The sequence below is a fragment of the Cervus canadensis genome, chromosome X (genome assembly GCF_019320065.1).
Source record: "Cervus canadensis isolate Bull #8, Minnesota chromosome X, ASM1932006v1, whole genome shotgun sequence".
Taxonomy (NCBI): Eukaryota; Metazoa; Chordata; class Mammalia; order Artiodactyla; family Cervidae; genus Cervus; species Cervus canadensis.
In genome coordinates, this window is record NC_057419.1 from 141,254,085 (window position 1) to 141,281,055 (window position 26,971).

A 26,971-nucleotide genomic window follows, 5' to 3' on the forward strand; every position below is an offset into this window, starting at 1 on the left:
CAGGTGACCTCACAGTGAAACCATTACTGTCTGCAGAAAACTAGGCCCATATCCTCTCAGAGGAAACAACTAAGCTAAGTTTCCAGTATACCGGCATGCAAGTAGAAAAGCCTGATGACTCCCTCTCTCCTTAAGGAATGGGTTTAACAGTGCTTTCTTGCAGAAGCTCAAGACTACTAAAAAGAAATCTTGAATTCAAAGTCATGTTGATTCCTGCTTGTCCTTTTGGTTCCTCAGATGCATTGGCAAATGTGCATCCTCATTTTGAGGTTGTCTTTATAACCAGTGGCATGATTCAGGTCCTGGAACCCTTAGACAGTGTTTTGTCTGACCTTTAAGAAGACTTATGCCAAGCTAATGTATGACTTTGTTGTTCAGGATCTTACAACGGCACCTCTGTCTGAAGATCCTAGTGCATGGAATTCCTACACCATCACTCATGCTGTATTCTTCATAAAAGAGGCATTAGATAGTTTAACATTACTGTGCCATGGGAGACTACTGGGCATATACCCAGAGAAAACCATAGTTGAAAAAGACACATGTACCCCAGTGTTCATAGCAGCACTATTTACAACAGCTAGAACATAGAAGCAACCTAGGTGTCCATCAACAAATGAATGGATGAAGAAGATGTGGTACATATACACAATGGAAGATTGCTCGGCCATAAAAAAGAACAGATTTTAGTTCTAGTGAGATGGATGAACCTAGAAACTGTTATACAGAGTGAAGTAAGTCAGAAAGAGAAAAACAAATATCATATGTTAATGCATATATATGGAATCTAGAAAAATGGTATTGATGAACCTATTTACAAGGAAGGGATGGAGATGCAGACATAGAGAATGGACTTGTGGACACAGTAGGGAAAGGAAAGAGGGGCAAATGGAGAAAGTAGCATCAACATATATACATTATCATATGTAAAATAGATAGCTGGTGAGAAGTTGCTGTATCACACAGGGAGCCCAGCCTAGGCTCCAAGCAGCAGCCCAGCCCTGCTCTGTGATCACCTGGAGGGGTGAAGTAAGAATAAGTATGTATTCTTCATAAAAGAGGCATTAGATAGTTTAACATTAATGTTAAACTAATTTCCCCCATTGATGTTGGAGGAAGGGGAGAGATGCTCAAAAGGGAGGTGATATATGGCTGATTTGCATTGTTGTACAGCAGAAACCAGCACAACACTGTAAAGCAATTTTCTGCTAATTAAAAAATGAATTAAAAAAACATACATGGGAGAAAATTGGACTAGAGATAGAGAAGTGTCTTCCAGTGATTTCTTCTAAAGACCTTAAGAATATTTGGAACAAGAAGAAGCTGTGGGTGAGGATGAACATTTGGCACAGGAGCAATCATTGGCTGAAGCTGAGTCTGAATCTGTTGATGCTGATTTAAGTGATGTGCTGGGCTAGAGGATGACTCAGGAAGCTCACGGGACCACAGAGGTGATTATCATAAGTGATGATGAAGATAGTTAGGAAGCTATAGTACTGGAGACAAATACAATTATAAGCAACAGGAGAACATTTTTTAGAACAAGATTAAAACCTCCCAGAAACCATCTTCAGCAGAGCTTAAATCATCAGGTAGTACCATTTAATATGATTGCTGGACAGCTGATAAACTGCCTTTGTATAAGGCTTGAATGATTTTAATTGAATTTATAAAGAGGTGGAGTCTTTGTTTTTACAACACCGTGTTCAGAAAAAAGCAACCTCAGAAGAGCCTAAATCATTAAGTAGTGTTATTTAAATATCTGTGCCAGACAGCAGATAAGCTGCCTTCAGACAAACTTCATTGCAGCATTATTTACAACAGCTAGAACATGGAAGCAACCTAGATGTCCATCGACAAATGGATAAAGAAGATGTGGTACATTTACACAATGGAATATTACTTGGCCATAAAAAAGAATGAATTTTAGTTCTTTTGAGCTAAAGATTTGCACTGTATGCAGACGTGCTATGGTGTCTTCAGAAAAAGACTTGAGAAGACAGAAAGCATCTTGAAGAGCCAAAGTTGTTAAGTCATGCCACTGAAATTCACTTGCTTGTTAGGGCTAATGCCCCATTCAAGTTGTTTTAATCTCAGGATCGGACTTAGATGAAGACTCTGAGAGCACGAAGATCCATGATTTGAACTAACAGTCCACCTCTGTTTGTTGCTTCACCATCACCCTCATTTTCCACTGCCATGAGCGGGTACATCTTTATCACCTCTGGAAACCATTTCAGGCTCTAAATGGAAACTATACAAGCCTGTCACTTTTAACTAATTCAAGCTATGTAAATTATCATTATTCTGTTTATGTAATGTACTGTTGTTATTTTGTTTTACTGCATAAAAAATATTTATGAGGACTTTCAAAAGTTCACATGTGACCTCAGTTCCCCTGCCATGTTTTTTTTTCAACCACATAAAATTATAATTTCCTCAGTGGAACTCTCCTATCTAGGTGAGGGTCACTGAGGAACTTGACCCTCATAGGTGAGGAGGGGTTGCTGTTTGTATGTTTCTGCCTGTGAGTGATGACTTGGGTTATACTACAGTCAGTCTCCAGTGAATGGAAAGAGCACTGTACTTGGGTTCTGGAGACTTAGGGTCAAGGCCAGCTCTGCCACGGATTATTGTGACTTTGGGCCAGTCACTTAGTTTTTTTGATCCTCAGTTTCATCACCTGTTAAATGAAGATAATAAGACCTGACCTACCTAGCAAAATATTTTTGACAATCAAATGTAATTCTCAATATCAGAGCGCTATTAAAGGTAAAATTTTAAAGTGCTAAGTAATTGTGAGGTGTTATTATATCTGTATCATTCTGGAACTTTACAAACAACTAAAAAACTAGGTTTTAGAATTCTTGTTTCTTGTTTTAAGTGACTTTGTCCATAACTAGAATTTATATGTCAGTTAATAGGAAATTTTCTTTAAAAAGTTAAAATCAACCCCAAATTTTACAAGCCAAAGATAACTAACTGGGTTGGTATTTTTCCTCCTAGTTCTTCTCATCATATGGAAATTGTCATCAATAATAAAAACTTGGAAAATAAAGACAAACATATAGAAAAGATAAAAACCACTCATATCCACAAATCTCTGAAATAATATTAACATTTAGTGGCTTGCTTTCCATACTTTTTAATGGCTATATATATATGTAGTTTTTTATATAGTTAAAATCATAATATATAGTTTTACACCAGCTTTTTCACTCACTATTTTATCATGCACATTTTCCCCTATCTTTAAAAATTTTTTCATAAATATAGTTTTTGATGGTGTAGAATATTTCATCATATAGTAACATCATGGTTTATTTAGCCATTTATTTTGTTGGTTATTTGAGATCCTATTGAAATTTTTGTCACAAGTAATGTCACATTATTTCTTGAGTTAAATGAAAATACTTGCTTTGGTGACAGCAGAGGTTTCTGTTTGTTTGTTTTAAAGAATCTCTTTTGTTGCTACATTTCATTGACCAAATGGAACTTCAAGAGACAGGTAGAAGAAAAACAAGCAGTAAATATAATTTCCAGGTTGAGGATCTGTCTTTGTTGGAGGCCTTTCCAAGAGCTGAATCTTGTTTTAGAGCAAAGTAAGAGGGACAGTTTGCCACCATATTATGATGCTTCACCATAGAAAAGTTTTCAGAAGTTAGACCAGGAAAAGGATATCCTGAACACGAGGTTCATTTTTCTTTTATGGACCCTGTGAAGTGTGAGATTGATTAGGTTTCTCTTTTGTTGGCTGCTTGAAAACTTAGTGCCAAATGTATGGCCCGTGCCTGGCACCTGTAATGGGCCGCTATGGTGTGTATGCACTTGGTATAGCTTTCCTCCAGGCTCCATTTTGTGAGCTTATCTTTGTTTTGTTTTCCTTTCACTTGATTGACTTTGAATTTCTGCTGCTATCATACTGCATTTTGTGTATTCTTTTTTTTGGTTTTCAAAATTTATTGTACATCAGAGTCACCCTGGAGAGCTTGTTCAGACACAGCCTGCTGGTCCCACCTCCCAGAGTTTAAGGTTTATTTGATCTGGCTTGAGGCCCAAGAATTTGCATTTCTAACAAGTTTCCAGGTGATGTAGATATTGCCAGTCCAGGGGCCACAGTTGGAGACTCACTACTCCAGGTGTGAATTCCTTGAAATCAGGAAACAAAGGAAGACCTCTTTGCTTTCATTTCCCTCTACCAAAAATATCTTTGGCTGGTTTCTCAAATGGATAAAAAAAACTATTCAGATTTGACTGAAAAAGGAAAGAGAAAACTAAGAATTTTAATGGGAGGAGCCTTAAAATCCTGTAACAATTGTGCCTTTTCTTTCCAGGGGCTTAGCATCCAGGTAACAACAAGGGCCACTCCAGTTTCTAAGTGAAAGTAGCCAGGGGCACTTTTCCTTGTTACCTTTCTTTTTTTAAATTTTTTAAAATTTTAATTGGAGGCTAATTACTTTACAATATTGTGGTGGTTTTTGCCATACATTCACATGAATCAGCCATGGGTGTACATGTGTTCCCCATCCTGAACCCCCCTCCCACGTCCCTCCCCATCCCATCCCTTTCTTGTAAACCACCTTATATCCATTACAGAACATGGTGGGGAATAAATACATGGGTGAATAAATCCATTAAAAATACATGAATAAATAAAACAATAAGGCAAAGGCCATGAGACAAGTGAATCAGCTAGGATTCTGAAAATGGCGTAGTTCCTCTAAAAGGAAGAACATGTAGGAAAGAGGCAGGTGAGGCTACCTTTGGAGGGGACATGTCCTGTCATCTGAAGTGTGCTTATGCGTCTCATGTCTTGTGCTGCACTAGAGCTTTAGGTGTCTTTCAGGGGGTATGCAATGCTGCGTGAAGAGCTGTCTTTAGGGAGCACAGTTCATGTGCATTTTGTTTGTGGGAAATCCGGAGATTCGGGGGCTGGTGAGCCCTGCAGATGGAAGTAAAGGTCCCTGCTTCCTGGAAGCAGGCAAGGAGATAGTTGGATAAATCAAATCAGGACGAATAGAAAGTGATCTGTGATTGACTTATTAGTTCCTAGTGTCAAGCCTGTGCCAGGCACATTACATCTATTGAGCCTTTCAATTCTTATAACTACTCTGTATTAACCCCCTTTTACAGGTGAGGCCATTTAAGCTCAAAGAGTTTAAGTAGATAGCCTAGGGTCACACAGCAGATGCCAGAAGCCAGAAATCTCCTGGGTCTTTCCGACTCCAAACCTTCTGCTTGTGCTACTCTATCACACTGTCCTTTTTATTGTCACTCAGAAGGAAAGAAAACTTTTTTCATGTTTTTTGGAAAGAAATGATGGTGAGAAAATATTGTTGACCAGAGAGATGTGCTAACAATTTGATTTGGGTGTTTGATGAGTTAGATTCTCATCCGGGGTGTGTCTACTGGCTTACATATTGCTTACTTTCAAAGGTTGAGGTTCTAAATTGAATATGTTCATATATGTGAAAACTTTTAAAAATTTTATTGAAAAAGTTCTTAAAGTGCCACATAGTTTTGTTATTGTATATCATATACATTATTGTTCTAATTCCTAGAGTATGTTGTTTTCTATCTATACTACACAGCAGGAAGCATTACTGTTTAACATTAAAGAAGATTCAGTTATCCTTTATGGTCTTGTTATTCACATGTTTTGGTCAATACACATTATTAACTTTATCTAATTGCTCACAATAAAAAATTCTTAGTGTTCTAACTAGACTGAACAGTATACCATCTTTCTTCAGTGATGCTGAAGACCCTTTGGGATTTTGCAGTAGCTCAAGGTTATTTTCTTTGCGTTAACAATGAGTGGGAGTCCCAATTAATTGAGGATTCTCTTAGCAGAAAGCCAGATGTCAGAGAGGACTACATCCTGGATAGTGTTTACAATCCCTCTTGGTTCTTCAAATGTAGACCATATAGCTCAGCAAAGAGTACTCTTTGGAGGTCATTGCTCTGCCCTTTGGGGAGTCTGAAGGACATGGCGTCTTGTCCTCCAGGGTCAGTGCTCTGCCCCAGGGCAAGAGCCTCCTATATTACCCCCTTTACTCATAGAAATCCCCTGTGTTTGAAACGGGAAAATGGTGGGGTAAGGGTGCACTATGTACTAGGGCCTTTGCTTCTATTTCAAGGCCAGTAAACAGGGAAGTTGAGCACAAATATGGTATCCCACTAGAGACAGCAGACAAATGCAAAAAGAAAAGTATGGAATGTGGGACTGGGAGATAAGTAGAAAAAAGGAAAGAAGCAATGGGGAGAAATTAAGAGAAGAATGAGGGGGAGAATTATGAGGATTATGAGAATTATGAGGAATTAAGAGAGTATATGAGGGAGAGATTAAGAGATGCAGAAGATATAGGAAATGGAGGAGAAGAGAGGAAGGTAGAAGAGAGACACATCAAACATTAACATGAAGGGTTGCAAGAAGACTCAAATTGACACCAGCTAAGGGATATGAAGTTGTTTTCCTCCTTAAAACAAATGAGGCCTCTCCGACTCCTTCAAACTTATTTGTGCCCTATATAATTATCCATGTGAATGGAAGTGTATGGTTGAGGGCATTGCCTCCTATTTCCTTTTTGTTTTCCAACATTTTCCACTGAAATTGTTGCACGTGTGAATTGGGTACAAATGAGAGTGAAACTAGTGTGTGTTGCCTTGGAAGAAGATGGGTAAGAGTCAGGTTCCTGATAATTTGCCAGAATGATCACTTTTGCTGAAAGTTTTTGAAGATGATACCACTGAAGTTGACGGCTGTCTGTCTGTCTGTATGTGAGTGTGGGGTCACTAGAAGGGCTCACATGGGACCATCATTTCCTTTTCCCTGTCATCCTCATGGAACATGCCACTTTTGAATTGGGCTTATAGCTACTCTTGCAGAATCAGGATTTATAGAGAATATACATTGTTTTTCATAGGCACTGAAGAGCTGACAGGGGGAAATGGACTTACTATTCCACCAGAGGGAATGCAACTAGCCTTAAAGAAATTCCAGATATGCCAATTAAGTATTATCAATTACTAAGGGTGAAATTTTCTAGGTTCTTTATTGGAGGATGGAGTCTATTGGCTTTAGCACATTCTACCTGAAGACAGGAGAATGAACCTTCCCCCATGGGCCTTCCCAACTATATACTTCTGGGGTTTGCTAATATAATAAAAGACATAAGAGCAGTGACTGTTTACGATAGCCCAGTTTAATCTCCTTTCTTGGTAGTTATGTTTGAAAGGTCATCATTCACTAGATGGGAAGTGCCGGGTTTAGATGGTGACATGATTCCTTAATTCTCCAGCAGAAGCAGTCACCCTGTTAATATGTATGTATATTCCTAGTGAGATGATGTCTTTTGGATGGCAGTTGTAGGGTTATTACAGTATTTGATGAACTTTCATATCAATCACCTCCTTCAAACCTCCTATGATGAAGGCAAGGTTTATCCATTTTACAAAGGAAGGCAGAAGTTTAGAGAGGTTAACTGACTTTCATAAAACTTCCCCACTACTAGTTACAAAGTGAGGCTGGCCTAGAATTTAGATCCCCGACTCCTGGTTCAGTGATTGACTATAATACTGCTTGTCATAAAAAGAGAGTCACCTAATGTGTTTTGAAAATAGGTTTTGGGCCAGTGAAATATCAAAAATGGAATTTTTATGGAAGCAGGTAAAACCTAAGAGAATCTAATCTATTTTCTTACTCAACAGTTACAACAGTAGTCATGCTTTTTTACAAGTTATTCCTCCTAAGGGCATAACTTGCTAGCAGAAGGTAACAGCCTTTGTTTAAAAAAAGAACATTGTTAATTATTTTCCTTGATTCCTGTATTATATTTTTCCATCCTTTAACTCTCTATTACAAAAATATCTGATCCTTTACAATTAAAATATTAAAGACCTATATAGAGTCATCTGTCATCCCTCCCTTTAGATTCATTCATAATCCAGTGTTTAAGGGTTTGGACCCTTTCCCTCACTTACTAAACATTAGTTTCCTTTTCTGCTCAATCAGTATGTATTTTGCCCAGGATGCTAGGTTTAAGCCAGAAATATATCTGTTATGTAGAACCTCTTTTTAAATCTTTTACCCACCTTGCACTACCAATTGCTTTAAATACTTAGAGCCAAGAATTAAATCTATTTTTATGCCTAATTTTCCATTGTAGTTACCACAAAGTACTTTCAGGTATTTCCAATGGGAAAAATAAATTTGAAGGCCCACAAAATGTCATTTTTTTCTACCAAAAAAAAAAAAAGGAAAACTAGATAACTAGTCTCTCTCCTGTGTAAGGGAAAATGTGCATTTCATGAATCCAAGAGGTGAGACATTCCTGTGGGTCCCCTCTCATAATATGTTCTCCAACAGGATGTTTGTTTGTAGAGCAGAACTGCCAAAAACTAGAACCGTCTTTGCATAAATCAGTCCCTCTGGAACTATTGTCCTCACAGTGAGCACTCACTTCCTTTTTTTTAACTTTTTATTTTATATTGGAGTATAGCTGATTAACAATGTTGAAACTATCACAACATTGTTATTTGAGCACTCGCCTCTTCGATACCACCTGCAAGGCTGCTCTGTTGCTTTAGAAAGAATTGTTCTGGGATACTTAGTCTTATCCAAGAATAAGGCTGCAAAAGGTTTCCCTTGGGGGAGAGGGAGGTTTATGGCTCAGGGTGCTCAGTGACCCACAAAGCAGGTGATGGAGCAAAATGGCATTTTTTAAAATTAAAGCACCAACTGCAGTACTTAATTTACTTTCCTGGCAGTTAAGCAGACACTAAGGCATTCTAATTCTTAAAAGACCACGAGGGTAACATTTTGTACATGATCTTTGTGAGTCATTGACTGGCAGCCTCTTAGTGAAATAGAGAAAATGATCGAACCACTGAAAGCATCTCTCATCCAGCTAAGGAGTGACCAAGTCACTAAGGATCGTCTCTTAGGAAAAGTAAAGGTTGTCACCTGTAGGAGATGGGTGGCCCTTTGAAAGTATTTCTCTATCCTTCCAACATGGCATTCCTAGAGCAAAGCTCAGAAATACTGAGGTGAAAAACAAGCATTTTAATATGATGCATCTCTAACCCAGCCACCTCCACTACCCCTGCCAGAAATGACATCTCTCTCCACACAAGTTATTTGGCTTCAGGAACACACAACACTGAGTACAGATTGCTCCTGGGCAGGGGGAGCAGGAGAGGGCTTCTAGTGTCGAGCTAGGGGTTGTAGGACAAGCGACCCTCCTAGGAGTGCTGCAACAAGCCTCCTGGTGAAATCTTTTATTAGACCTCCTTTGTCTCGAATGAACTTAATGGAAGATCACATGATAGAGACCTGTGTGCAACCAGCCAATGCTTAAATCTGAGCTGCATGCTGATTTTGAGCCCGGATCTAGTTTATTAGCTACCTCAGTTTAAAAATGAGATAGAACAGAACTGGTGTCAATATAGGCTTACCTGGAGCATCTTTTGCAGTTTACTTACATACTTTACTCAGAAAAGATTGGTGTCTGCTTTTTATGTATCTCACTCTGTGCTGAGTGTCGTGGGGGAATCCTACCTGTAAGACAAGGTTCTCTGTCCTCAGGTCATTTTCGATTTAGGTGCAGAAATCAGACACACACACACACAGTTTATATAGAAAATGCCTAGTAGGTGATCTCCAACGCAGATGGCTCTTCCGATTCCACCCCCACCATTCATTTTCTTCCTCAGCCTGTGTGAAAGAACAGCCATTCTGAAGCCTGCCCCCACCATCCCATGTGTACCGAGTAGCACAAAGCTACCTGGTTTGTCTTCCAGTAGACACCTTTTTCATCATCACATCCATCTGCTCAAAAGCCTTTCCAAGCACACTCTTTATGACTGTCCAATTTCTTCTTTCTTCCTGATTTCTAAGACTATATCTGATCCATTTACTCTTCTTTCTTCTCAGTTCCTCGTCAGTGTGCTATAGATATTCCAGTGTCCAAGATTTGCTTCTCCTGTTTTTCCTACTTGAGATGCCTTACCTTTCCTGCCTACCCCTTCTTTAAGACCCATCTCTCAAACCCTCCTTCCTTTCCAGTAAGCCCTCACTCTCCACCACAGAGTTCTCTGATCTTCTTTTCTTTGGACATACAACAGCCTTTATACTCTGTTCTTCCCAACTTAGCACCAAATTTTCTTTAGTCTGGTACTATCGGTTTCTGTTTCTTTTTTTAAAAATAATTTATTTTTTTAATTGAAGGATAATTGCTTTACAGAATTTTGTTGTCTTCTGTCAAACTGTTTCTTGTTTGCTAAGCTTATTTCCCCAGTGAGGTCACATGTTTAGAACATTCCTTAGGTTCCCAGTGAGTCACCCAACACAATCTGTCACCACACTGATCCACAATTCTATGTCTACTGGTTAACTGACCCACTGACTGGTTCCAAGGAAAGGGGGCTGGGACTATAGCAAGTGTTGTTCCTCAGAGGCAAGGTTGTGAAATGCTTGCTGTTTAGAACTAGTCAGCCTCTGTGGGTGTTTTCCCCCTTTGGAAAAATTGTTTCTGCATTTTAAAAATGTTTTATATAATATTATGTTTTTTTATCTTTCTGTATTATTATGGCTTTCAATGTCACTTTTTTATTATGCCATACATCATAATTTTGCATGCTTTCCATTGCTTTTCTAAAAATAATGATTGTTCTATGCTTTTAGGCCAAATTTATGTAGGAAAGTGTTTCTCTATGTCTGTCCTCTGTTATTACTTTTCTTTTCCTTCATGCTCTGCTTTGAAGGAGCTAGATAGTGTTCTAAAAAATAATTCTGCATGTGACCATGACATCAATGAGAAGGTCCAAAAAAACTTCCAGGAATTTTAGGGGAAGATGACAAGTGGAACTCCTACAACAAAGACGACTCAGGTGACAGTTTTCTAAAATGCTTTCTGAAGTCAAGCATAGCACTGCCCTGGGATTTTGTCCAGGGGAGAATTGGTTGCTTTGCTGTACCTTGAACCCGGCACAACTGAGTTACCAATATATGCTTTTGACCCCAAAGTGGCACCTGGCAAGAGGTGTGCCTGAATGAGTACAGAGTCATCCCCAGTGTTGGGGAAAACAGCAACACTGCCATCACCACCCAGCACAACTCTAAACCATACCCTCCCACCCCTCCAGCCTTCTTGGGGAAACTGGATAAGTGTCTCCTCATCCATGAACACATAATGGCAAATAGGCATGACCTGTCTCCATATATTGGATCTCATTTCATATAATGAAGGTCATTCATTCATCCATTCATTTTTTCATTTGCTTATTCATTAAATATTTAGTGAATCAGGCACCAGGCTAGATAGACGTTGGGGTACAGAGGTGAATAAGTCCCAGTTCCTGCCTTGAAGGAACTGATGGCCTAGTGAGGGACACAGACAAGTCAGTTAGTAGGTAGAGTTTAGCATGGTAAGTGCAATAGAGAAGTAAGCACTGAGGAGGGGTGTCTATTGAAGACTGAGGGAAGGAGCAGTTAGGGAAGGCTTCCTGGAGGAGGGGACCACTCAACTGAGTTGAGTCTTAAAGAATGAATAGAGCCAGCTATGTAAGAGTTGGGTGGCATTTAAGATATAAGGAGCAGCATTATGAAGGCAGTAAGCATGACATAATATTAGTTGAGGTTCTATGACTATAACTACAGGTGGTTCAGCATAACTAGTGCATAGAGTGCTAAGGGGAAGGGTGGGAAATGGAGCTGTGGAAGTAATTGGGGATTGGGTTCCAGAGGGTTTATATATATCATACTAAGGGCTCTGGATATGATTCTGAAGGCAATGGGCCAACACTCAAGTGGGGAAATAATATCAGATTTGTGTTTCAAAATATCACTGTAGCCACAGGAGAAGAATGAATGTGGATGGTGCAGGGGATGGGGGCGTCATGAAAGAAGACAAGTCTGGCTGTGGGAATCACACAGGTGGGAAATCACAGAGGCCTAACCAAAGGGTCAGTATTGTAAGAATAAAAGAGAGCAATGCAGAGAGAACATTTAGGAGGAAGAATTAATAGAACTAGTCAACTAATCAGGCTTCCCAGATGGTTCAGTGGTAAAGAATTGGCCTGCCAATGCAGGAGATACAAGAGATGCAGATTTGATCCTTGGGTCAAGAAGATCCCCTGGAGGAGGGCACAGCAACCCACTCCAGTATTCTTGCCTGGAGAATGCCATGGACAGAGAGGAGCCTGGTGGGCTATAATCCATGAGGTCACAGAGGGTCAGACACGACTGACTAAGCATGCATAGCATGCAGGCAACTAATCAGATGGTGACAGGAGAAGCTAAAATAGAGTGAGGTAGGGAACACAAGAGGAACTGTAGTTTCTTCCTGTAGATGGGGAAAGGCAGTAGAGAATTTGTTTTCTTTTGAAAATATTTCAAGTGAGGGGCTGTGAGGCAGCCAAATAAAGGTGTTCAATAGGCGGTTAACTCCATGGGGTCAGAGGAGATCCACCTGGGGAGTCTTGAAAGTAGACAGTAATTGAAACCACACAAGTAGATGAAGTGACCTAAGGGAAAGATGTGTTGATGATAAGAGATGAGGACCTAGGACAGCTCCTGAGGACTACTAGTTAGAGTCTACAGAAGACCCAGAAATGTACAAATAGACCCTAGGAATGATTTGTGTGAAAGATGGTGGGGAGACATTAGTTTCATGAAGATCATAGTCAGCATGTCAGTTTTGACTGTGAAGTCAGTGACTGTGAGGACTGAAAAATTGCCATCTCACGAAGGAGATCAGTTTGGGACCTCAGATTCATTTCAGTGCTTTGAAGAGTGAGGGTTAAGGAAGTCTAGATTGCCTTTTTAAGAAGTTGAAGCTAGAGAAGGAGCAGTTGAGGATTATAGCAACTGAAGAAAGCTATGTGGTAGCAGGGAGTTTTAATTTTTAAGGACAAAAGATATCTCAGCATGTATTTTTAAAGCCAGATAGGAAGTGTCAGTAGAGAGGGAGAGACTGAAGATGTAAGAAGAAATAGGAAATAATCAATGGAGTGAGAAACCGCCCCCCCCGGAGAAATGAGAGGGACAGGGATGTGGAGCACCAGTGAGGGCATAAACCTCAGGAAGAAGGATAGGACAGTGTTCCAGTAAGATGTGAAGGGAGATGTTACTAATGGAGATACATTGCTAGGAGTGGGACAGAAAGTGAAGTTAAAGGATTTCCAAACTCACGGCCTCTGTTTTTTTCAGTGAAGTAGAAGGAATTTCTTATGCTAAAAGTAAAGGAGGGGAAGATGAAGCAGAAGTTTGAGTGAAGTGGTGAAATTCTAGAATATTCTCTAAGAGGAATGGGAAAGGAAGTTGGCCAGGGCCAAGAAGGGTGTTGCAAGCACCACTGATGACCCAGCTCTGGTCCATGACCTTTATAGTAAGCACCAATCTACATGGTTGTGTCTTTTTTCCCCCAACAACTTTTACCAGCCTCGGTATGGAAATGGAGGTTTCATGGCTAGATTCTATCAGGGTAAGGTTTTGTTGGAGAGCTGAAAGAGGAGGTCAAAGGAGCATAGTTTCCAGGGCAGTGGCTTAAGGGCCGTTTAAATGATGTACTGTAGAGTCTATGCCAGGAGGAAGCTGAGAAGTTGGCTAAAAATGGAAGGATCCAGGGATTGGAGGTTTTGTTGAAATCAAAGAATAAGTAAAATAGGAGTAATGACATGAAAGAGTGAGAAAGCTAGCAAAATGGGAAGCTGGGTCCAGAGAATAAGATAACAGGGTTATCTGAGAGAATATTACAGAGAAAGGGTCATTCTGGATAATGAAAAGGCCTGAAATAGCTGTGATTCTCCACTCTGCACATCATCTATGGCACTTCAAAACATCATTTGCCCAGGCCTCCCTTTCAGAAATTCTGATAGGGTAGGTTCTGAGTGGGCCCAAGATATTCAGATTTTTATGAAACACTACAGGTTATTCTGATGAGCAGCCCTGGTTAAGAACCACTCGTGTAATGGTGGCCATGGGAATGGATTAAAGGAGTGGAAAGGAGATGAAGTTCATTAAAGCTGAGGGGCATCAAGGAGTTAAACGGAGAGGGTGTATGTGACAGAGGTGCCCATCTGTATATTATGTTTAACAGCAAGATGGTAGCACTGAGTGTTGGAAAGAATACTGGGAGCCAAAGTCAGTGATAAAGGGGACTTGGCCAGGAGAACTAAATGGCAGTGACCTCAAAGGAGGAGGCTTTGTAGACAAGTGCAGAATGGCTGATCTCAAACAATTTGGAATAAAAATGAAGCAACTCTGCCCTTCTCCATTGCCCTAGGCCTAAAGACGTGGAATGGGGAAGAATGATCAGCGTCCATCAGGATTATCTGAGAAAGTGATGCCTTCGTTGGATAGCAGGGTTTAAAATGATTTTTCTCAACCCCAGCTGCTTAAGGAAATACTGGAGGGTGTTTAAAAATCAACGATTCTGGGGACAACCCCAGAGAAAATCTGAATCTCTAGCAGTAGGGCTCTGAAATCTCTCTCCATCACCCCTCCAACTCTCTCTCTCTCACTCGCTGTCTGACTTTTTTGAAATTTCCCACACAAAAATGATGCATAGTGAGGTTCGAGAACCTAAGGCAAGAAGTCAACAGTGCCTTTAATGAAGAGGTTGGAGTGAAGGTGTAGAGGGATTTTAATGGAGTAAGCCCTAGTCACTAGAGGAAATGCAGAACATTGGAGTGGGAAATATAGGAGATGACAGATGACTTCTCCTTTAAAATGTAGGGGGATGGAGAAAGATGTCAAGATGAGACTCTAGAGAGACTAGCTGACCCCTGGAGTTACAGCCAGAACCCATATACATGCAGAGGGTCCCAGCACTAAACACCATTTGTAGTTTGTGGTCCAGTCAGCAATTTGTGACCTTTGTTCTAGGTTCCAATAGAATATGGTTGATAGTCTTACAAAATGGTGCTTCTTCTTTGTGCTTCTGTTCTCTGCAAATATCAATCCAGAGCTGAACAGACTGCATCTTATGAGCCCAGGATTCAGGTTAGGCTGAATCTTAATATAAACAACAAATGCTCTGAGAATTTTCTAGAGGAGATACAGATATTTTTAGTATTCCTTAAAACAAAAAGAAAGAAAAAAGTTCTTACTTAGGACCCAGTCATTGAACATTTGCTGAAGATTAGGCTCAAATCTATTGATTTTTTTTAATGCTACTGAATAATAAATGTAGAAGTTGCTCAGTCGTGTCCGACTCTTTGCGACCCCATGGACTATAGCCCACCAGGCTCCTCTGTCCATGGGGATTCTCCAGGCAAGAATACTGAAGTGGGTTGCTATTTCCCTCTCCAGAGGATGTTCCCAACCCAGGGATTGAACCTGGGTTTCCTGCATTGCAGGCAGATTATTTTACCTTCTGAGCCACCAGGAAAGCCTGAATAATAAATAGTGCAACTATTAAGAGCATAGGTTCTGTGGACACAGCTGGGACCTAGATTCAAATCCTGGCTCTGCCAGCTGTTGAATCCTGCATATGTGGTTTAACTTCCCTGAGTCTCACTTTCTTCATCTATACAACAATGTGTGTGTGTGTGTGAGTGCACACTCACTAAGTCATATCTGACTCTTTGCGACCCCATGGACTGTAGCCCGCCAGGCTTCTCTGTCCCTGGAATTTTCCAGGCAAGAATACTGGAGTGGGTTGCCATTTACTTCTCCAGGGGATCTTCCCAACACAGGGATCAAACCTTCCTCTCTTGTGTCTGCTGCATTAGCAGGTGGATTCTTTACCAGCTGAGCAGCTCTGCCTTATAAAATTGTGGTGGAAATTAAATGAGATAACCCTAGAAACACTCTGCATGTGGTAAATATTCCCTAAATGCTAGTGACTACATGTGTAGACATAAACCGCATGCTAGGAAATGTGAGAATGATACAGTCTCTGCTGTCAAGTGTCTCAAAGTTTAGCTACAGAGATAGGTATGTAAAGAAGAAATGAAAATGCAGTGTTAATCAGGGCCAAGCTCTGAGTATACACTGGGTCACTCTATGGGAGCAGAAAGAGAAGGGCATTTAACTTTGTCTGCAGAGGGAAGACAGCAAAAGTCTTGCCAAAGGAGAGAGAATGCAAGAGTGAGTCTTCAAGAGTAAGGATTAATGGGAGTTGTCCACACAAAGCAGAGGCATGTGGTAAAAAGTCAGACTTTCCAGGCCTCAGCCTAACACATGTAAAAGCTTGGCAGTAAGAGAGAAGCTGGCAGTTGAGGGAGTATGAAATGGATATGGAACAGTGGGGGCCACATCTAGAATAGACAGTGGAGAGGCAAGCTGAGGGCAGATCATGCAGGCCCTTGGCTTACATGCTAGGGTGCATGGGCTTTGAACATCTGGATAATGGGGGGTCTTAAAGGCAGGAATGTGGTCAGATACGTATATTCCAAAAGATTATTCTGGCCACAGAGTAATGAGTCACAGAGGGCAAAATTGGAGATAGTAAGACCTGGTGAAAAATGCTGGTGCCTTGGACTAAGATGATGATGATTTGTGGAGATGAAAGAAAGAAGATGGATCCAAAATGAGCTAGAACATCATTAAGACTTAGACTGATTAAGATCTAATTAAAGAAGGAGTCAAAGAAGCTCCCAAATTTAGGATTTGGGCAGTTGGGCCAGTATTGAAATACCCAATAGCCAAAGTAAGCATGTGTCTGCTGCTGCTGCTAAGTCACTTCAGTCATGTCCGACTCTGTGCAACCCCATAGACGGCAGCCCACCAGGCTCCTCCGTCCGTGGGATTTTCCAGGCAAGAACACTGGAGTGGGTTGCCATTTCCTTCCCCAAAGCATGTGTCTAAGACCCAGCAAATTAGGGCACCCAAAATGTGAAAACATTTTGGTTTGGGATATACAGTAGTTAGACAAGTTAATCACCGTAGGAATATCAGAACTTTTGTGGCTTCCTTACCTTTTTTATGCAGTAGGATTGTTTTTATTTGAGAGAAAGAGTCATAATTTTTTCATTGCTTAGAGTCTCCCAAAGAGGAGGAGTCCAAGGCCTTAATCCTCCTCTGATCTGGGCAGTGAGTGGTTATCATTTCACTGAGAACATGGACACTGAAGGAGGAGCAAGTTTGGACATCCTGCCTCTGTTATAATTAGTGCTATGTGATGAGAATGGCATAATTAGGCTTATAAGGGACTGGCAATTGGGTGACCTTAGGGATACACCATTAAGCTGATTCTCATAATTCAGCTTAAGTAGTGGAGCTTCCCTTGTAGCTCAGTTGGTCAAGAATCTGCCTGCAGTGCAGGAGACATGGGTTCAATCCCTGGGTTGGGAAGATTCCCTGGAGAAGGAAATGGAAACCCACTCCAGTATCCTTGCCTGGAAAATCTCATGGACAGAGAAGCCTGGTGGGCTGCAGTCCATGCGGTCGCAAAGAGTCGGGCACGACTGAGCAACTAACACTTATTTACATCTTAGTCAACATGCTTCAGTTGTGCTGCCGTAGCTAATGGAGAAGTAGGGAGAGCCTGTTTGCTGGCAAGAGAGATCTTGAATGCAAGTTGATATCATGATTAAAGATATAGCCTAAGCTAGGGAGTCTTAACCTGGATCCTAGGGAAATTTTGAGCCTCTGAAGTTATATTCAGAAGTGTGTATATGTGTGTATAATCCAATTTTGTAGACAGAAGTACCACAGCTTTCTTTAGATTTTTCATAGTGGTCTTTGACACCAAAATAGTCACCAATCACCAGTAGATTTACTGTGAAGTGAGTTCAGCTGCTTCTTCAGAGTTTCTCACTTGGGATTCTTCCAAGGCTCTTGAAGGAGTCCTAGCAATTTTTGTATTGTTTTTACTTAAAGGGAATATTCCTCTCAAATCACATAAAGTCTTTGTACCCACAAAATCTGTATCTACCCCTGCCAACCACAGATTAGGAAACTACCCAACATGAGTTAGTATCTGGGAGTGAATGCCATCCAAGAGAAATGAATGCCAAAGACTGTGCTAGGAAAGGAAAGGCAGAATAAGAAATGCCCATCAAATAAAGAATGATTACTTAGGGAGGAGGAGGATCAGACCACACTGTCAAGGAAACAGAAAGAGAGGTGTTTAGCCAAGTTCAACATGGATGGGAGATCAGGAAAGAGGAAAATAAGAAAATGATTACAGGAGTAGCTGGGTGATCAGTGGTGATCAGTGGACTGGCTGGAACAGAAAGCTGAGTGTTTTATTTGCCTTTCTGGACAAGTAAAAGTGGTAGTTGAACAATTATAAGTGGTAGTTACAGTCTATAAACATGCAAGGGAAGTAGAAGTACCTACAGAAAATGCTAATCTTCATTGTTCAGTTAAAATGATAGTCAATAAAATAGATTCACTGTAAATGTGGAATCTATACCCAGTTGAATTTAGATGGCACATATATACTTTTCAAAATGAGTCCTAAATGTGTTCTATGGCCAGGCAAAGACTTTGAGTGACCCTTGTCCCCCTTACCCACTCCCCCCCCCCACCGACCACCTCAACCTTTCTTTCCTAATCTTGTATCTTAATCCTCTTACTTCTTGAATTTCCATATTTGTGTGCCATATCTCTGTCCTCTGGCTGGCGAAAGGGAGCAGTGAGAGAGTCGAAAGAGAAAAGAAGCCGTGAGAGTGACCATTGGATATGAAATGTTTTGAGTTTAAAATTTATCCTGGGTAACCCACGGAACCAGTAATCCATTATGGTTAATTGAATGTTGTCTAAAATTCAGAGCAAGGAAACATCTATTTGAACCAGAATGTTCTAAATTTACCACCCTGGCAACTCTAAAGTTGATTGGTTTCAATTGGGCAAAACTGGTTCATGCTGACTTACCCAGTATTAGGAGGGTATTATTTTTTTTTTACTGTGAAATGCAGCCATAGCAGAGATACATACTCGAATTTGCTGATATATAAATGCCATCTTACAGTGTTTCCACAATAATTTCCTCCTGGGATTGTTTATGAGATAGACTAATTTCATTACAGTTCCCAAATTTATTTCTTCAGTGATTATTCCTTTAAAGTTTTTTGACTTATTAACTACTGAAGTATTTATTCATAATTGTGTCACTATGAAAAATCTGTTACTTGAGGACAATGATTTTGAATGACTACCATGACAAAATTTATAAGGACATGGGAAAATAGCTACAAACTCTTGGAATTGGTTTGAGGTTTCTAGTTCAGTTCAGTCTCTCAGTTGTGTCTGACTCTTTGCCACCCCATGGACTGCAGCATACCAGGCCTCCCTGTCCATCACCAACTCCCAGAGTTTACTCAAACTCATGTCCATTCAGTCGGTGATGCCGTCCAACCATCTCATCCTCTGCTGTCCCCTTCTCCTCCCACCTTCAGTCTTTCCCAGCATCAGGGTCTTTATAAATGAGTCAGTTCTTCCCATCAGGTGGCCAAAGTATGAGTGGTTCAACTTCAGCATCAGTCCTTCCAGTGAATGTTCAGGACTGATCTCCTTTAGGATAGACAGGTTGGATCTCCTTGCCGTCCAGGGGACTCTCAAGAGTCTTCTCCAACATCACAGTTCAAAAGCATCAATTCTTCAGCGCTCAGCTTCCTTTATAGTCCAACTTTCACATCCATACATGACCACTGGATAAACCCTAGCCTTGACGAGACGGACCTTTGTTGGCAAAGTAATGTCTCTGCTTTTTAATATGCTGTCTAGGTTGGTTATAACGTCTTTTAATTTTATGGCAGCAGTCACCATCTGCAGTGATTTTGGAGCCCCCCAAAATAAAGTCTGTCACTGTTTTCCATTGTTTCCCCATTTATTTGCCATGAAGTGATGGGACCAGGCGCTTACTCCTTGGAAGGAAAGTTATGACCAACCTAGACAGCATATTAAAAAGCAGAGACATTACTTTGCCAACAAAGGTCCGTCTAGTCAAAGCTATGGTTTTTCCAGTGGTCATGTATGGATGTGAGAGTTGGACTGTAAAAAAAGCTGAGCACTGAAGAATTGATGCTTTTGAACTGTGGTGTTGGAGAAGACATACTGAGAGTCCCTTGGACTGCAAGGAGATCCAATCAGTCCATCCTAAAGGAGATCAGTCCTGGGTGTTTATTGGAAAGACTAATGCTGAAGGTGAAACTCCAGTACTTTGGCCACCTGATGCAAAGAGCTGACTCATTTGAAAAGACCCTGATGGTGGGAAAGATTGAGGGCAGGAGGAGAAGGGGACGACAGAGGATGAGATGGTGGGATGGCATCATTGATTCAATGGACATGGGTTTGGGTGAACTCTGGGAGTTGGTGATGGACAGGGAGGCCTGGCATGCTGTGGTTCATGGGGTCACAGAGTCAGACACAGCTGAGCAACTGAACTGAACTGATGGACCAGATGCCATGATCTTAGTTTTCCGAATGTTGAGTTTTAGGCCAAATTTTTCACTCTCCTCTTTCACTTTCATCAAGAGGCTCTTTAGTTCTTCACTTTCTGCCATAAGGGTGGTGTCATCTGCATATCTGAGGTTATTGATATTTCTCCTGGCAGTCTTGATTCCAGCTTGTGCTTCATCCAGTCCAGCATTTCTCATGATGTACTCTGCATATAAGTTAAATAAGCAGGGTGACAATATATAGCCTTGACGTACTCCTTTCCTGATTTGGAACCAGTCTGTTGTTCCATGTCCAGTTCTAACTGTTGCTTCCTGACCTGAATATAGGTTTCTCAAGAGGCAGGTCAGGTGGTCTGGTATTCCCATCTCTTGAAGAATGTTCCACAGTTTGTTGTGATCCACATAGTCAAAGGCTTTGGCACAGTCAATAAAGCAGAAGTACATGTTTTTCTGGAACTCTCGCTTTTTCAATGATTCAACGGATGTTGGCACTTTGATCTCTGGTTCCTCTGCCTTTTCTAAATCCAGCTTGAACATCTGGAAGTTCATGGTTTGTGTACTGTTGAAGCCTGGCTTGGAGAATTTGAGCATTACTTTGCTAGTGTGTGAGATGAGTGCAATTGTGTGGTAGTTTGAACATTCTTTGGCATTGCCTTTCTTTGGGATTGGAATGAAAACTGATCTTTTTCAGTCCTGTGGCCACTGCTGAGTTTTCCAAATTTGCTAGTATATTGAGTGCAGCACTTTCACAGCATCATCTTTTAGGATTTGAAATTGTTCAACTGGAATTCCATTACTTCCACTAGCTTTGTTCATAGTGATGCTTCCTAAGGCCCACCTGACTTCTCATTCCAGGATGTCTGGCTCTAGGTTACTTATCACACCATCGTGTTTATCTGGATCATGAAGGTCTTTTTTGTATAGTTCTTCTATGTATTTTTGCCACCTCTTCTTAATATCTTCTGCTTCTGTTAGGTCCATATCATTTCTGTCCTTTATTGTGCCCATCTTTGCATGAAATTTTGTTTCTAGGAACAACCTGAAATTAATTCAGTAAAAAGCAGCAATTTGTTCTTATTTTTGTTTTTTTACTAGCAATGTTCTGGGTATGATATGATTTAAAACATTTTTAATAATAAAGAGAGACTTGCAACATTATTGATTTGCAAGAATATTCTCACTGAAAGAAGACTAAGTGTCTGTTAAGATATGCTTTGTAATGTAAACATGTAAATTTTAAAAGTTCTAGTTACTTGATATTTAGCTATGGTTTAACATAGAAACACTTATGGATAAAAAACTTTAGTTTGAGCACTTTTCTATTCGTTCTTTCTAATAGTAAAGCTTAATTTTACTTGAGTCTAATGAATTTCTTCTTTAGTAGGTGATATTTGATTCAGCAAAGCCAGTTAAATACAATCTACCTAGATACCTGTTGATTATATCATTAGACTGGTAAAAGATATAAATCAGTTTGACTACAAGTTTTGTTTGAATTGGATTTGGGAATTTGTAAATTATTTGGACCTGACATTTTGTCCAACTCTCAGCAACTTATTTAAATAAAATTATAAATTCTGGAGTTAAATATTGTTATAATTGCATTGGTCTCAATTGTCATTCAGCTTTGTAATTATTTTGATGAACCTAACTGTACAACTTATGGATGCCAAAACTTTATCCCAAATAAATACCTGTTAACATTTTGCCTTTAGCCAATAAGAAGAAAGAGAAAGAGCGCCCAGAGATCTCTCTTCCTTCAGACTTTGAACATACGATTCATGTGGGGTTTGATGCAGTCACCGGGGAATTCACTGTAAGTAAGCTTCTTATTTTGTTTTGTAAGGCATGAAAAAATTCCTTTGTGAAAATCAGTTTCAAAGAAGAATTGCCACGTCCCAAATTATCAGACTTGATGTCTTTGGTGATTTCAAGGAAGATGGACTTTGCCTAGACTTTCACAGGTGGAACTAGAGAGTGGCTTTAGAATTGGCAAAATTATTTTGTTCATCGTGACAAAAATGTTTAATTGTGGTTAGCCTTCAACTTGATTGAAAATGCTAATTTGCCATGGCACAGGAAGCATAGTCTAGACAGACTCAACTTGAGATTGTTCTTTATCACGTGAAGTGAATCAGAGAACCATTGACTCAACTTGGCCAATGAAGACAGTCTATCTGAATAATTCAGGCTTTACATTGGAACCTGGATTACCTAGATAAATTAACCACACTAACCAAAAATCTCTGTAAAATCTACCTTTTTTTCCCTTTGATTTCAAGAACATAGGCTTATATACAGGTATATTTTATAGACATTCAAAACAACAAACCTCATGTTTCAGGAAGAAATATTGATGGGTGTATTGTGTGCTTTAGTGGTTATATACTTACTCTATATTTGTATATATATATAATATTTGTATATATACTATACAAATATATATACACAATCCACAGTAAATACCAACAAGAATTTTCCAGAAAGGCTACAGCTATAGATCCACTCTTTCTTTGGATATTGGTAGTGCCCAAATGGCACATAATCTCAGATCTATGATATTTTATGCCTTTTTTTTTTTTAAAGATCTGGCATTTTTCTTTTAGATGGATGAAGGAAAAGATATAGGTAGAAATATGTCCTCAGGAAGATCAACTACTTTTTCATACTAGTAAGGACCTCAGTCAAAATGTGCATTCTGAGATAATGAGTAATTTTGAATGCATTCTGGAAAAAAAATCTTTGATAGAACCATCTCCATTGATTATTGGCTTCTTAAACCAGAGAGGTATTTAGATATTAAATAAGTAAATTTCCTATTTCATAACACGATGGTTAGTGAGTAGACTTTGTCATAAGATTAAATTTTTGAAAAGAAGGAAGAAATTAATTTGATTTAGAGAATCAAACCATGTTTCTGAATTAACAGACAAGTTATCTTTTTTCTTAATTCCGGAAGTAAGCTGTGTGAGAATGAAATGGTAATTGATTAAACATCTTAGTCTTGTAAAGTGATATAAACTTATTGTATGTTCTCAGTAGCAAGTAGAAGAGAACATTAAGAAGTACTGACATTAAATAAAGTTGAGATAATGGTTTAACCAATTTCATCATTGAAATCAGAGACATTATTTAAATGGCTTTGAATTTGAGCCCAGTCTCTGTTCTTTGCCGTATTTGAGAATATTCTGTTAGCTACACTTAGAAAATGTAACCCCATTGTCACTGCTACCACCATCATCACCACCACCAAAACCAACAAATCTTCATATATTGGTATTTTGAATAATGTGAACAAGTTTAAATTTTAAAACATCATAAAAAGATGACTCCTTTTTTCTGACGTTTGAAACAGTAAAAGCACTTAATCATTATAAGTTTTCTCTTAAAACACTTCACTTATTTAAGAGCTCTCTTTCCCAGTTTTGACCTTTTTGTTTTCTATGTGCTTTTCTTCTGTTTTATTGTCTTATTTCATATTTCTCTTTTCTTTTATTCTTCCTTTTTGTTTTTGGATGTGAAAATTTTCCCCTCCACTATTCTCATGTGATATAGTCTGGTTCCTTTCCAATTTTTAAATTTTTTCCACTTTTTCCTACTTGTCTGACATCTTATGATACAATTTTTCTATCTTTTCTTTCATTTGTTCTTTATGGGTTTTGAATGGAAGTGAAAGAAAGTGAATCACCAGCATTTTGCTGACTGTAGATCAGTCATTTTCACTTTGCTATCAATTAGAACCCAAAGAACCAATCGGAGCGGTGTAGGGGAGCAATATGTGATGGGCAGTCTTTCCAGTCATGAAAAACAGTTAAATGCAACTAAACTAAACCGAACAAGAACTTTTCCCCTCTTCTCAAAAATCTAATATTGAAATAAAGTGTTTGATGCAGTTGTTAGAAATCCACTGAATATGGATAAGACACAGGCTAAATTTGGAAATCTGATGTACTTTATTGTCATCATGATAATCTTTTATAACTATCTGACCCCACATTATTTTTTTAAAATACCAAATTCTTTTTTTTTGCCATCTTAACCTGTGATTTATGTTTACTGGCTTTAACAATACCAAACGATAATAAGCTTTTAAAAGTCATTTTATTGGTAGGATTTAGAATTGAGTCTTAATTGCCCCCGTACCACTAATTATGTGTATGTGCGTGTGCATGTGGAGGGGGAGGGACATATTACTAAATTTGCCCACTGCAATTGTTGAGGTTGAATTTTGAGCAATTGGTTGAACTATCTAGTCCAGTTGTGTCACAAGAGCCTGTTACTTAGAATATTTGGACACTGATTTGGTGTACTGCTTGGTGCTTATCCTTTGACTAATCGGCCCGTAAAACCTTGTACACTTGGTCATATGCTTGGACCCTGAGGTTAAAATTAGGTTGGGAGGTGAGATTTGGGGTATGAAACTATTACAAGTCCTTACCCTTTATCTTGCCATTTTTGTCCCAAATACTTCAGAACTCCCCCTTCCAGACCTCTAGACCTGTGACGGTCGCTTCAAGTCAATCAGAGGGAAAAATGGTATGAGTGATATAAATAATAATTCTTCTGATAAGATAAATGCTTGGCCTGTTGTATCATGCTGCCATTCTCCTGGGCTACACTGGACAATCCCCAGCTTGATGTACATCTAGTTGTTCTTACCTACATGGTCAGGCCTTGACTGCTCCTGCTTCTGATGCTCACACGTCTAGGTCTTCATGAGCTATCTGACTTCTGGGGTTTGTACCTCAATTTGGAGTAATGAGATGGCTTTCTGTTTACATCCCTTTGTGGCATACATTCAAATTTAAGTGTTAGGTCTCATTGATGAACTGGTTTATCTCAACTTAAAAAAGGAAAAAAGACGTTATGTCAGCAGCATAGTCACATGGTAAGTATAGTTGTCTGGAAGATCTTTTGCAGTTGACAGCAGTTATTCCTGCTGTCTAGTGATCATAAGACTATTATCACAAAAGCTTAGAAGTGCCATGAGAATGTATAGTAACTGCAAATATTCTAATGATTATGGTAATGATCATGCCAGTGATGTCCGCTCTAGTGGTTATGTGCAATGCATACCTGGTTTTGTAACATTTAATAACTCCTTTGGCCATTACAGTATTAACCAAATGCTATTAATTGCACTTAGAATCAGAACTGGGATCATGCATGGGCTCCTGAGTTCAAAATTTTGGCTTAAAGCTTTAGCTTCAAATTGCGTGATGAATGCATGTGAAAGTATCCTTTTCACTGTGCTTGGAGTAACCCCAAATGCCAGGAATCAAAGACCTGTATCCCAAATCAAACCAGTTGGGTCAAAGCATGTTTCTGTAGTGTTGTAAATAATATCTTTATTTAGACAAAGCTGTTACCTTATATCTGATCTTATTATGTGGGAAATGGGACTTTGGAACAGCAACATTAAAATGGAGATTGTTCATAATATGGTATGAAATGAAATGATTTCCCTTCCCTGGTCTAAATGACTAAGAAATTCAAACATAGAGTCTGGCTGTGTGGGAAATCCTTAATCTAGTTTTTTCTAAGCCAGCCATGACTTTAGCTCCAAAAGACAGAAGAATCACTTTAATGAGGTCAAGGTTAAATTCAGCATCACAATATAACTCTTCTTTGAATTTTAGCCATACAGACACTTCCCATGTGAAATTGAAAATGGTTCACCAGAATTGGGAACTGAAATTTGTAAGTTCATCACATGGCCACTGGCTACCTGTGATCACCCAGTTGTAAAAGACGACTTACAAATTATTGTTGAAGTTTTTCATGATGCCATCCTTCTTTCCTCCAAATTCATGTTTCTGCCTTTTAATAATTTCTCTAGCTATGTAATGGTAACTCTTATGATTGCCTATTTATGGAGGAAGCATCTGACCAAAAGTGGAGTTGTTGCATCCAAACTTTGGAACATTGTCGTTTTCTCTGTTTTCTGAAATCTGTTGTCCTGTAGCCTGTCCTGGCCCTTATTTAGTTAATACCTCCCTATTCTCACAACCGCCCCACTTTAGAAGGGATTATTACCCCCTCCCCATTCAGACCCATTGGTTTCATCTCCTCCCACCTTCTAAGTTGTCCCACATTCTGTTTTAACTTTCTTTTCTTTCTTTATTTACGTCCATTACAGCCAGATCTCTATGGCTCACAGATGTGCCCAGGGAAGCTCCCAGAGGTGCGTCACAGGCCCAAAAGAAGCTTGCATCAAAGTGCTTCTTTGAGATGTCATAGCACTGCAGCAGCAGGTTCATGTGTGTGCAGTAGAGTTGTTGCTTGGCTTATCTCACTTTTTTGTTGTCATTCCCAAACTCTGGAGGCCCACGTCACACATTGTTTTGCCGAGACTTCATAGGACAAAGCCACGTAAATTGTGTCTAGATGCACTTCAGGAATAGTGTGTCTGTTTCTCGCTCCAAGTTGCTCTTGGAGGTTGGATAATTATGAAATGGGGGCATCCATAGGCCGAACATGTAGGAAAGGATGCAAAGCTCACCTCCCAGTGTAATCTTTGCAATTCTCCTTGGTTAGAGTACCAAACACTCCCTCCTCTCTGCTCTAAATACTTTGGATGATTGCAAATTTTCACAAGGCTTTGGCTTGGTTGCCACAG

The 26,971-nt window shown here is 39.6% G+C and overlaps 1 protein-coding gene across 10 annotated transcripts in view; it reads left to right on the forward strand.

The window, feature by feature from the left end:
• The window catches only part of PAK3 (p21 (RAC1) activated kinase 3), a 127,894-nt gene that overhangs the window by 29,972 nt on the left and 70,951 nt on the right, over window positions 1–26,971 (forward strand). For 7 of the 10 annotated variants that reach the window (XM_043457831.1, XM_043457838.1, XM_043457833.1 and 4 more), the window contains 2 exons: window positions 22,068–22,168; window positions 26,492–26,536. In XM_043457831.1, the coding sequence (XP_043313766.1) occupies window positions 22,068–22,168; window positions 26,492–26,536 (146 nt within the window). Of the gene's footprint in view, window positions 1–22,067; window positions 22,169–24,825; window positions 24,889–26,491; window positions 26,537–26,971 lie in introns of all 10 variants that reach the window. The other 3 variants (XM_043457839.1, XM_043457840.1, XM_043457841.1) reach the window with 2 other exon arrangements.